At 47.1% G+C, this 13,036-nt stretch overlaps 1 protein-coding gene across 1 annotated transcript; it reads left to right on the forward strand.

Moving 5' to 3' along the window:
• Window positions 1–1,206: 1,206 nt before the first annotated feature.
• SOST (sclerostin) lies at window positions 1,207–8,733 on the forward strand. Its single transcript, XM_053361893.1, has 2 exons — window positions 1,207–1,614; window positions 7,454–8,733. Exons 1-2 carry the CDS (start codon window positions 1,386–1,388, stop codon window positions 7,873–7,875), a joined length of 651 nt encoding a protein of 216 aa, XP_053217868.1. The 5' UTR covers window positions 1,207–1,385; the 3' UTR covers window positions 7,876–8,733.
• Window positions 8,734–13,036: the final 4,303 nt, after the last annotated feature.

Raw genomic sequence — 13,036 nt, forward strand, 5'->3', positions numbered from 1 at the left:
TTCTGACAGTAAGAGCTGAGTAGAACAGAGAAGTGGTGGGCTCTCCTTCCTTGGAGGGTATTTTAAGCGGAGGTTGGGTGTCCATCTGTTATGGATGCTTTAGCTGAGATTCTTCCATTGCATGGGGTTGGTCTAGATGACCCTTGGGTCCCTTCCAACTCCGCAGTTCTATGATTCTATGAATATAAGGCTGCTTCCAGTATTGTTAAAGGTAAAGGGGCCCCTGACCATTAGGTCCAGTCGTGACCGACTCTGGGGTTGCGGCGCTCATCTCGCTTTATTGCCCAAGGGAGCCAATGGACAGCTTCCACTTCATGTGGCCAGCATGACTAAGCTGCTTCTGGCGAACCAGAGCAGCGCACGAAAACGCCGTTCCTGCTGGAGCGGTACCTATTTATATACTTGCACTTTGACGTGCTTTTGAACTGCTAGGTGGGCAGGAGCAGGGACCGAGCAACGGGAGCTCACCCCGTTGCGGGGATTCGAACCGCAGACCTTCTGATCGGCAAGCCCTAGGCTCTGTGGTTTAACCCACAGCGCCATCCGCGTCCCTTCCAGTATTCTTACCATTGTTTTATATTCTTAATCCCTTGGGAATTTCTCTCCTCTGACACCAAGTGGAATTTCTGCTAAAAATGATCTTCCATCAGGATCCTCGGGTCAGAAGGAGACTTTTGTTTAAATAGGAGAATTGCCTGTCAGATTGGCCCAAGAGGATTAAGTTTGGGCTGCATTTTGTCTCCAGAGAGCTATGTCGAGCACACGATAACTGCTTGAAAATTGTAGGTGTATCAGTTTCCCAATCTGGGCTTGTGTGCAGTTTTCCCAACACAGTTTTCTCATCCCTTCATACTTTTCAGTTCTAGGATTATGATCGGGAGACTCTGCAATCTAAGCTCTAAACCATTCAGAAAACTCGCTGGAGTCCAGGCAGCCAAAAAAAGAAGAAAAAAGTTTTATTTTATTTCACTTTTTTTTTTGTCCAAGCAGCAGGAGAAATGTCTGGCAGATCTATACAGACCATGACAACCCACTCATAGTCCGAGCCTTGCCAGTTTTTCTTTCCTTGAAAGAAGCAAGCAAGAAAAGCTTGGGTGAGGGTAAACAGAGTTTGTAGATGCTGCAACCGCAGCTCCCCCCTCCCTCAAATTCCCCTCTGTCTCTCTCTCTCTGCACAGACAAATTGGCATGAATGAATCTTCAAACACCCCACTCAACACCCCTACACACCCCTGGCCCCTCCCACTCCTTTGCCATTGGCCGGCCGGTTTCTAAGAAGGAATTTAAAAAGGAGGCCTTGGTTTTGCATCGCTTAGGCTCCAAGAGGACAAGAAGACCGAAAGGCATCTCTCCCACAGCCTTCCCCACTGCTGCCTGGCCTGAACATGCAGACGTCTCAGGCTCTCTGCTCTTTCTGCATCTTCTTCCAAGTCTTCCTCCCTTCGGGGCGAGGCTGGCAAGTGCTTAAAAACGATGCCACGGAGATCGTGCCCAACTTCCCGGAGAATACCGAGCCGCCGGCTGAGCAACCGTACGTCCAGAGTGACAACGACACCATGAACAACCGGGCGCAACAAGGAGAGAGGCACCTGCAAGTTGCCCTGGGCAGAACAGGTAAGGAAAACAATATATAAACAGAGAGAAAGAGAAAGCAACTTTTTCTAGTTCTCAGGTGTGTTGGCATTTCTAGCTGGCTGTTGTAGCAGAGTAAGCAGGTACCATTTGCTGCAGGTTAGTGCACACATTTGATGTTCCACGGATAAGGGAAAACCTGTGGTGACACAGATGTGGTCGGACTCCAACTCACATCAGTCCTAGTGGTCCAGGATGATAGCAGTTGGAGTCCATCAAGATCTGGAAGCCGACAGGTGCCACCATCCCTGGTTTTCATTTTTATAGAACCATTGAGTTGGAAGGGACCCCGAGGTCATCTAAATCCATTGCCCATGCAATGCAGGAAACTTTTGCCCAATGTGGGGTTCGAACCCCCAACCCTGAGATCAAGAGTCTCATGCTCTTACCAGCTGAGCTATCTGTGAGCTTTGCCTTGCAGGAGCTCTCCAGGGTCTCTAGGTGAAGGCAGAGGAATTTCCCATTAGCTGGGATCGGAGGAGGAACAGCAGAAGGTGCCCTCTATGGAGTCAGACCATTGGCTCAGCATTGTTCACATGGACCAGTAGCAGCTGTCCAGGGATGCTGGGAATCGCACTCAGGAGGAAAGCAATTGCTCTGCTTCTAAGCAACGGACCTTTCCCCTGCAACTTGAGATCCTTTCCCTGGAGGAGCTGGGAATTGAACCTGGAGTGCTTGGCATGCAGAGCCTGTGCTTTCTCCCCTGAACTAGGGTCCCACCCCACCACAGGTGCTAAAGATTTAGTGATTAGGCTCCTGGAATGACCTTTCAAGAATTACATTGATTTACCCTACGAAGGGCAGCATTGTGCAGTCTTCGCAGGTGGTCTCCAGCCCAGGCACTGCTCAGACACAGATCCGTACAGAATCATAGAAGAGTTGGAAGGTACATCTAGTCCAACCCCCTGTAATGCAAGAATCTTTCGCCCAGCATGCATCTCGAACCTAGGACCCTGAGATTAAGAGTCTCATGCTCTACCAATTGAGCTATCTGCTTGCCTTCATGAAGGCTGCAGCACAACCTGCCTTCAGACCATTCTTTGGGACTAGGACAGCCCCACGTGGTCTCCCAGGACTAGATCCTGACCCGCTTTGTTTCAGGAAGGTCCCTGCAACACAACGTGCCTTCAAGACCACACCTTCTGCCTCTTGTAATCTGCCTTGCTTGTTGCACACAGCCAAGAACTGTCCCCTAGCAAAGGAGCTCTGTATAACATGAAAGCTTTCACACTTCATGGGCCAATAATTTTTTACAGCCATTTGGTCCCCCAGTAGCCGTTTTCATCCGTGAGACTTAAAAGCGGCTTTTGTTTCGACCAGATTTTGTTAAACATAAAACCTATTCGGCCAGAATGTTTGTTGGCATTGCAAGCATGTCTCCTCTGCTTCCTGTCCTGCAAGATCAATGATTAGATCGTAACAGGAATGCTTGCCAAAGGACATGTGTGAAAATGCTCTTAAGAAGGTAGCAATTTGTCCTGAAATATGACCCACGAACACTGCGGAGTATTGCGGAATGATATCTTCAATTAGGGCTCTATTTACAGGTTTTGCAATGAGACAGTATGATGTTCTGACCTCTAGGGTGGAGGAGAAATTGAATTCAATTTGCATTTAAAGGCGAACCTACTTAATTCACATTCTCTGAAACAAGATGCGAAATATAGGAAGTTTTAAAAAATTTGTACTGCTCTGAATTTTGCAGTGCTGCTCTTCAGATAAGTGTGCAAAAGGGCACACTTGCATTTTTGTAAGTGCAAAAAACCAATAATTTTTTAAAGATAAATGTGCATAGAAAGGCATATGTTGGTGAAAATAAGATACAGAAATGCTTTGTATTAGGAAAAACTGATTTTGCAAAAACAACAAAAAAAGCATTAGAAGATATTTGCATTAAAATACTTGTGAATTTTCATGAGGAAAAAAATTGCTAACTGATGTGGAGATCTGGAGATTGGAAAAACCGAAACCAACCTATTTCCCAATCCTTATGAACTACATCACGGTGCTCTTTGCAATGTCCCGTGCCAAACTAGAAGGCTGCTCCCCACAAACTTGCTAGAAATGGCAGGCTGGGAGGGAAGGACTGACCAACTGAGCTACTTTGCCTGAAAAACATATCTGTGTGTGGATAAGCACCCAGAATGTGCCTTGCCATGACAGGGTGAGAGAAGGGGGTCTTACTACTCATAAAGTAATTCTGACTCAAACAGTTTGCAGATGGGGAAAACAAATCTACTGTTTGTTTCCCCTTTATTTTGGTCCCATTATAAAATATGAGAGGGAGAACTGATGCAAACAAAGCCTTTTGGGTACACCCTAGATGTAACTCATTCCATTTTGAGGTTGCTGATGTATGAAAGTTAGTGTTTTCTCCACGACCTGAACTGAAGCACCTGGAAATGTACCTGGAAATGGGGATTGGATCTGGAATAGCTCAGCCTGTAGACCATGAGACTCTTAATCTCAGGGCGGTGGGATTGAGCCCCTTCTAAAAACATCTGTGTGTGTGTGTGTGTGTGTGTGTGTGTGTGTGTGTGTGTAAATCCTAACTTCGATATCCTTGCAAAAATCCTACTGCACAGGGTAGTATCCAAATAGGAGCAAACCCGTTGCAATTAATGAACCAAAGTGAGCCGTGTCCTTTAATGGGCTTACTCTGAGTAGGAGCAGTATTGTCAGCAACCCACAGGATCCTGTCCTCACCTCAGTCACAAGAGGACAAGCGTTAGAATCACAGAATTGGAAGGAGCCCTGGGGATCAAGGTCTGAGCTCTCTTGTACCATAGAACAGAACCATATACAGTGGTACCTCGGGTTAAGTACTTAATTCGTTCTGGAGGTCTGTTCTTAACCTGAAACTGTTCTTAACCTGAAGCACCACTTTAGCTAATGGAGCCTCCCACTGCCACCACGCCGCCAGAGCACGATTTCTGTTCTCATCCTGAAACAAATTTCTTAACCCGAGGTACTATTTCTGGGTTAGCGGAGTCTGTAACCTGAAGCGTATGTAACCTGAAGCGTATGTAACCCAAGGTACTGCTGTACTTGGTTAGGCTTTGCATGACAAGCTTGTAGCTACTCGGAGGTGCAGAACCCTTGTTCTCTTTTCCACTTGTGTGTGCAGAGGAGGGGGGTCCCTGTCAGGACTGCAGCTGGGGAGGGAAGGCTCAAACTTCCTCTTCCCCATGCCCTGTGGTCCTGATGAAAACCCTCCCCTCCCCACAATGCCAATTGCTAAATTAAAAATAAAATAAAAATACAAGCAGGTGCCGTTGCTATTCGTGCAATGAAAGTGACTTCTCGCTTGGCCCGGAACGTGCGGCTGTTTTGAGGCGTAAGTGACAGCCCTCTGACAATGTGTGTCTGAGGGATCCTGTCACCAACAACCGCATGAGAAGTTGGCACACTCGCAAGCTCCTTCCCATGTTCTGTCTCGGATTATCAGCCCACTTCCTGCTTCTGTCCGCATGGGGGAAGCTCATACTTTGCTTAGGAAACAGTCACCTTCCTGAAATTGGGCTGAGCAAGCAATTCTAGAATGTTCTTCCTCTGGGTCATAACCATACCTGTTCCTCTCCGTTATCAGAACAGCTCCCCTTTTAGGAACAAATCTTTTGTGTAGCCTATCTGCATATCACTCCTTGCTGATTTTTGTTGTTGTTGTTAAAGGGATTGTGGGTTGCTTTGGATCTTTCACAGCCTCGACGCTTTCACATTCCCATTGAATGATCTCCTTCCTCTTTTTTTTTTTTTTGGCAAGTTACATCGAAGTTTTTGGCTGAGTCCAATTTCTGGATGGGCATTGTGCTGTCCTATTACTCAGAGGCCTGCAAAAATGCAAGCCAGAGACTGCCTCCTGAAACCCCACATTTTCCAAATTAGCTGGAGGGCCAGTCTAAGGTTGAACAATCTATGGGGCTCTCTTGATGAAGAGAATCTAAGTACATAAGAAGAGCCCCACTGGATCAGGCCAAAGAAGGTCTCCACCCCCATCATTCAGCCCAGACACTGAGATCCAGCGCTGGTGGCCTTCTGACGGTTCCCTCATTGCGAGAAGTGAGGTTACAGCGAACCAGACAGAGGGCCTTCTCGGTGGTGGCACGTGCCCTGTGGAACGCCCTCATTTCAGATGTGAAGGAAATAAGTACCTATCTTACCTTTAAAAGACATCTGAAGGCAGCCCTGTTTAGGGAAGTTTTTAATATTTAATGCTGTATTGTTTTTAATACTCTATTGGAAGCCGCCCAGAGTGGCTGGGGAGACTCAGCCAGATGGGCGGGGTATAAATAATAAATTATTATTATTATTAAAGATGATGTGGTGCTGATGATGATAATACCCTGCCTATCTGGCTGGGTTTCCCCAACAATGGCTTCCAGCAAAATATTCAAATACAATAATTCATCAAATATTAAAAGCTTCCCTAAACAGGGCTGCCTTCAGATGTCTTCTAAAAGTCAGATAGTTGTTTATTTCTTTGACATCTGGTAGGAAGATGCCACTACCAAGAAGGCCCTCTGCCTGGTTCCCTAGACAGCTTCCTGTTCTCACAGGGGCCAGCCAAATAACTATAGGAAACCCACAAGCAGGTCCTGAGTGTGACAGCACTCTCCCCAGTAACTAGTATTCAGAAGCACACCACTTACAATGTTGGAAAATCATTGCTAGTAGCCATTCATAGCCTTATCCTCCAGGGATTTGTCTAAACTCCATTTACAGCCATCCAAGTTTCACTCCGTTCTGCCCTGGAGAACGGGGGTTCATATTCTACAAGCAAGGAATATGAATGCACAACCTTCATTCACAGTCACCAAGGTCTCTGTGACTCCTCTGAGATCTCCTGATCAAAAAGGAAAGTCTTGGAGATGTCTAACCATGCCAAAGTGGCCAGCTTCAAGGAAGGGCCCTGTCCTTTTAAATTCCTGCTGGCTAAGAAGCGGGAGCCGACAGACATCCAGCAAAACTATTCCGCTACTAAAGTTCCCTGTTGACATTTGGTCATGTAGTTGGAGCAACACCTGCTTCCCCCTGAGGAGCTCTCCAAGGTCCTGTAGAATCTGCCTAAAGCCTAGTTCTGACATAGGAGGTGAGGAGGTGGCAAACCTGTTTCTGGGTTGTACCACTTCAGCCTGCCGGTGGGTTTAATAAAATGTATATATTGCTAATTGCAAGAGGCAGGGGGAAAACTCCAAGTGGTTTACAGTTAGTCTGTAGCGTGTTCCATGTAAACTCTCACTACTCCATATTTTTTATGTATTAAGGCTCTTTTTAATGAAAGAGCGTTCAGCCATTGAGTGCCTTCCATTGGTCTGAAGTGGAACAGCTCAGTGGTACAGCTGTTCTTTTTCTGAACTTGGAATAGGCTAACTGATGCCCTGTCAGGTGAGCTCACCGACTGGCCAGAACTTTAGTGGTGCATAGAAAACTCTACTTGACTCCTGCCAAATAGCAAATCAGATAGAATCCACTGACGACTTTGACGGCTGGTTTTGTGCTCATTCAGAGCATCTAGTGCCGTCTGGGCGGGTGTGGAATATTTTCAGGATCAAAGCCTGCATTTCTTCCGGGGGAAGTGACTGCATACTGGTTGTAGGTGGGACAAAATCCAAAAATGTGCAGGCCCAAAGATCCTAGTAGTTGGTGGGGCTACTGAGGGGAAACAATAGGTTTGATTACCCTGCTCCCAAGGTGAGGGGAAGTGACTTAGCTGAGCCTGACAGGGCAGCTAACTCTATGGTATTAACCCCTTCATGCAGTAATTCAACTTAAGCATGCTGGCTATTCCACAAAAAACAACCCATCCTTCTTTCTCTCTTAGAACCCCTGGAGTTCAGCTGCCGGGAAACATACTCAACCCGCTACATCACCGACGGTCTGTGCCGCAGCATCAAGCCGCTAAGGGAGCTGGTCTGTTCCGGCCAGTGCCTCCCCTCCCACCTCCTCCCCAACTCCATCGGCAAGGGGAAATGGTGGCGGCAGAACGCTTTGGATTACCGCTGCATCCCGGCGCACAGCCGCTCCCAGCGCATCCAGCTGGCCTGCCCCGATGAGGAACTGCGGACTATCAAGATCAGAGTCGTCACCGCTTGCAAGTGCAAGCGCTACACCCGCTACCACAACCGCTCCCAGCTCAAGGATTTCAGCAAAGAGGCCGCCCAGCCCCAGAAGAACAAAAAGCCACGTCTCTCCAGGGTCAGGGGCAGTAAGGCCAACCAGCCGGAGCTGGAGAACTCCTACTAAGCGGAGGGGCCGTTGGCGAGGCCCAGCCCAGATTTTTGTTTTCTGCATGGCCCACCCTCTCTTTTCATTGTTGTTGATGGCGACTGGATAAACATGGAATGGAGTGAGCGGGGGATGGTGTCGAGGGGTCTCCATGGCAGCCGCCCTGGTTGGAGGTTCAGAGCTCATGCAGCCCAAAAGCTATCCGACTCTCCTCAAGTTGGTCGGACGAGAGAGGTGAAGGGTGGGGTGGGGGGAATGGACAGAGTGAAACTGAGCTGGAGGAGGCCTGAGAGATGGGTCGCTCAGAGGGTCCGCAAGGGGTGGTGTGATTCGAAAGACCAAAGGGAGGGAGCAGGGCCCACTTGTTCCGCTGCCTCCCTTTCCTTGCCCTGACTCTGTTTGACAAAGGACTGGCGCCTCTCTGCAAAAGCAAACATCAATTTAGAACCAGGTGACATCTCTCCAGGTGTGTGCTCACCTGCACGCCTTCTCTGCTATCCTTGCTTCTTCACACGTCGCACATTAATGTGCCGCTCCTTCTTGTGCCGCGGCATTGCCTGAACTATGCGCTAAGCTCTTGGTCAGCAGAACGTATTTGCTTCCTGTCCTGTGATCTGTTGGGTTGCCGTTCTATTCGCCACGAGAAATGGGACACTTAAAAAATTAAAAATCAAATCACGCCTTATTGTACAGTGCCAAATGCATGCACGTCTTTGCAGACAGCTCACTTTGCAGGGGCAAGCTGGACCAGGAAACCCGAAAGAATGGAGGGGGGGGGGAGATTTTAAAACCATGCAGTATTGTACAGAGCCTGACTTGTATATAAATATAGGGTGCTCGAAGGCTGAATGTGGCTTGCTATTTTAGGGTCAAAAAGTATATACCGTGCAGCAGCCTTTTACTAGTATTCTGGGAGTCCCATTTTTTTTTAAAAAAGGGAAAGGCAAAATAAGTTTCTAGTCCTCAAAGTAGCAGAAAAAAATATTTCTTTTAAGGCTGGGGGTGTTTTTTAGGAACACAAAGGCAATTCAGAGGGGACCCAGATTCATTTGCTCCAGTCAAGTGGATTCAATCTGTTTGTGGAAATAGGTTTCTAAACGTGGACCAGATATGCTAGCTGTGCAGAAGTTAGAAGTCTGCACCATGGAGTTACTCCTTTCATTTGTGATGTGTTCATCAACAGGTGCGTCAACCTTGGCACACCTGGAGCCACCCTGGTGTTCCCTTGTTTGTCTTGAGCATTTGTTGATTCTTAGGATGCCGTTGATCTGGTGCAACTCAGTATAATGTGGCTTGTCGGTTTAGGCATTTGCCACTTCCTGCCCCCTTCCTAGCCTTTGATCTGGATTAGAACTAGAATGTTGTTTCTACAATGCCAACACACAGCTGATGCTTAAAAGCTGTTCTCTGCAACAATGAGGGCTAGAAACCTCCTTTTAAAACACCGAGGAAGACCGTTTCTCTGCTGCTGCAGCAACAATAATAATAACCAAGGATAAAGAATTTCCATTGCACTCGATAAAAACCTTTTGTGCAGGAAGTCATAGATATCCCCATTTTGCTCCAGCGAGGCTTGCAGTCCGAGCCTGTGGGTGCAAGTCTCACTGCAGTCAAAAGGGGCTTCCTCCATATGTGTTAGTTTTGCGTCCGTTACAATCCTATCCATGCCTTCTCAGAAGTAATTCCCACTGATTTCAGCAAGGCTTAGGGATGATTCACAACTTTCCTCCGCTCTTTCCAGGCACGGTCCATGCTTTAATGCTCCGTGTCTGAGCACCTTTGTTGTTTTTTTTGCTCCAGAGATTTTCCTCAAAAACCAGCTCTTCAAAGCTGAATCGGAGCAAATGGCAATCTGCAGAAAACCCAGCTTGACATTTGCTCCGACTGAGCGCCAAAAAGCGGGTTTTTGCAAGGAAAGCTCCAGGGCAAACACACACACACACACACACACACACACACACACAGACAAAACGTTCAGATCAGAGTTTAAACCACAGACATGTGCCTGGAAAGAGAAGGAGGAAAAGTTAAAAGATGACCCCTGAGTCCTAAGTAAGTGGGTATATTTAGAGACACTGACTTGCCAGAAGGCACCCAATAGACTTATGGCCAGGCTAGGATTTGAAGCCCAAGAAAGACCAATATTCTGTCCACTGGAGACCTACGTAGTTCTAGATGCCTCATGGCTGATCCAGAGAACTTTGAACGTGTTGCCAATTCTGCCGTCACTGAAACAGGAATTAAAGTAATTTTCCGTTTCTGAAACGACCAGCACCCAGGCCTCAAGCCTCCTTGGAGTTCATTCCCTTGACTTGGACACCTTCCCCCCTAAATCCAGATGTGTGAGTCTCGGTTATTTGGCAGTGGGAAACATGTGCTGCACATGAGCTCCCATTCTTTTAGCATCCTCCAGGCATCAACATCTGGATGGCCCATACGGAATCGGCAGCCCTTCCAGATGTTGCTGGACTCCAAATCTGCTTTAAACAAGACAAAATTCAGCACCTGGGCATGTCCCTTCCCCCAGTTGTTCCTGCTTCGTCAACTTGTAAGATATATGTGTGTGTGTGGCCTTTAGGATTTGTTTCCACTGGTGGACTTGGCAACGGAAAAACTGCATTTCCCAAGATTAAAATGGCATATTTATTATTTCCCTGTAAAAAGTATTTATGCGACGACTTTCTTTCTTCTCTGCTCTTCATCATGTAGCAACCGGGCAATCCTGCTCCTGAGATATTTAGCTTGACGTTTCAGAGTTATACAGATATATTCCTAAAAAGTATTAAATGAATAAAGTCATGTCCATGGAAAATAATGACTGGTGTTTTTTGTTTTTTTAAATGTGCAATGCAGGGGTTGTTAACCTGAGGGCCATGTGGCTCCTTTAGCCATCTGGGGGCTACATAGCTGCGGTGGGCGGGGTCAGAGGCAAAAGTGGGTGGAGCCACAGACATGAATTTTACACCCTCTCTATCCTCCGCCCAGACAACGAAGAGGCGTTATCGGAGCTCAAGGGCTGTCAAGGGGCTGACAGGACAAGCAGGTCACTCACAGGCCAAAGAGGCTAACATGCAGTTACCGAAGCTTCGAGGCTAACATGCAGTTACCGTAGCTTCTTTATTAAAGCTCGTAAATAATAATAATAATACAGTGGTACCTCAGGTTACATATGCTTCAGGTTACAGACTCCGCTAACCCAGAAATAGTGCTTCAGGTTAAGAACTTTGCTTCAGGATGAGAACAGAAATCGTGCTCCGGCGGTGCGGCGGCAGCAGGAGGCCCCATTAGCTAAAGTGGTGCTTCAGGTTAAGAACAGTTTCGGGTTAAGTACGGACCTCTGGAACGAATTAAGTACTTAACCTGAGGTACCACTTTAATAATAATAGTAATAATAAATTTTCTTTATACCCCACCCTCCCCAGCCAAGACCGAGCTCAGGGCGGCTAACACCAGTTATAAAAACAATTGATTGAAATACAACTTAAAAACAAGATTAAAAAACAACATTAAAACGCAGCCTCATTTCAGTAGGAACTCAAATCAAAAACTTTTTGGGGGATGAAAACGCCTCTCCTTTGCTCTCTAGCCCTCTGAGTCAGGTCTTTGCCCCTGTAATCTTCCGCCATGGCAGAAACCTCCTTTCTGTGCCTGTCTGGCCTGTTCCTCAGCAACATCCTTCGCATTCTGGGAGTCAGGGGGCTGGAGAGGCTGTGCTGTTGGTGGCGCAGGAGAGCTCTGTGGCAATTATGCTTTAATTATGCAGAAGTTTCCCCAAGTCGTTTGGCCCTTTTGAAACAGTTCTCTTTTCTCCCTTCCTAGAAAAGACTGCGCAAAACCCGTGGTTTAAAAGTTTAAAATAACACATTGCTTTACTTGTTATACTGGAACATATTTACATGAATTTATATACGAGGCTGACTAATATTTGCAGAACTCATTCTGAGGCACATAGCAGCATAAAACAACATCTGCTGCTCTCACAGTTTAAAATCCCTCTCAAAAGCTGCAGGGTCTGGCTCCCCTCTGTCAGAGTCAACATGCAAACTGGAAACCTCATCTCTCTGTCCTGAGCTGGGCCCACCTGCCTCTCCGTGATCCCTCACACTTCCTGCTACTCGTACCTCCCAGTGGGTCTCCTGCTCTGAAGTGTGGCTGGTATTCCACCACCAGGATCCAGGATCTAAATCGTCATCTTCTGCGCCCTCCCTGGGGGCTCTTGGGCAGGCAACTCCGACCACCCTTCCTAATCCTGCCAGTTCCTGACAAGGACACCGTCCAGAGAGGCAAAAAAACCCAAAACAACCCCCCCCCCACATACAAGGTGCCTATGAAGTAAGACTTTTGAAGGGAGTAGTGCGACTCATGCAATACGTTGGCGATCAATATACACAGAATAATAAATTATCTATTCTTTATCAACCTTCTGACAAAAATACAAAACATTAAAGCCACAGAGACTTGCAAACTACCCAACCGAAGATGAACTTATGTCTGGTTTCAATAGGTTTTTCAAATGCGTAACTCAGTTTTTTAGATAAGTTCATGAAGATACCAACAAAAGGTAATTTCGGAGTTATTCACAATACCGAGAGATGCTAGTGGAGTTGTGTTGTTGTTTAGTCGTTTAGTCGTGTCCGACTCTTCGTGACCCCATGGACCAGAGCACGCCAGGCACCTCTGTCCTCCACTACCTCCCGCAGTTTAGTCAAACTCATGCTGGTAACCTCGAAAACACTATCCAACCATCTCATCCTCTGTCGCCCCCTTCTCCTTGTGCCCTCCATCTTTCCCAGCATCAGTGTCTTCTCCAGGGAGTCTTCTCTTCTCATGAGGTGGCCAAAGTACTGGAGCCTCAGCTTCAGGATCTGTCCTTCCAGTGAGCACTCAGGGCTGATTTCATTAAGAATGGATGCATTTGATCTTCTTGCAGTCCATGGGACTCTCAAGAGTCTTCTCCAGCACCATAATTCAAAAGCATCAATTCTTCGGCGATCAGCCTTCTTTATGGTCCAGCTCTCACTTCCAGTGGAGTTGTAGATAGATGTTAATGAAGTTGTAGATGACAGGGTGCCAGTGTTTTGCACCTGTTTCACCCTGGCAGTCCAAGTAATCAAGGGGCCGCTGTTCGCCCCCGATGGGGCCCTTTTAGTGGGGCTTGCAGGTAGCACACTCCCAAGAT

The sequence above is a fragment of the Podarcis raffonei genome, chromosome 13 (genome assembly GCF_027172205.1).
Source record: "Podarcis raffonei isolate rPodRaf1 chromosome 13, rPodRaf1.pri, whole genome shotgun sequence".
Lineage (NCBI taxonomy): Eukaryota > Metazoa > Chordata > Lepidosauria > Squamata > Lacertidae > Podarcis > Podarcis raffonei.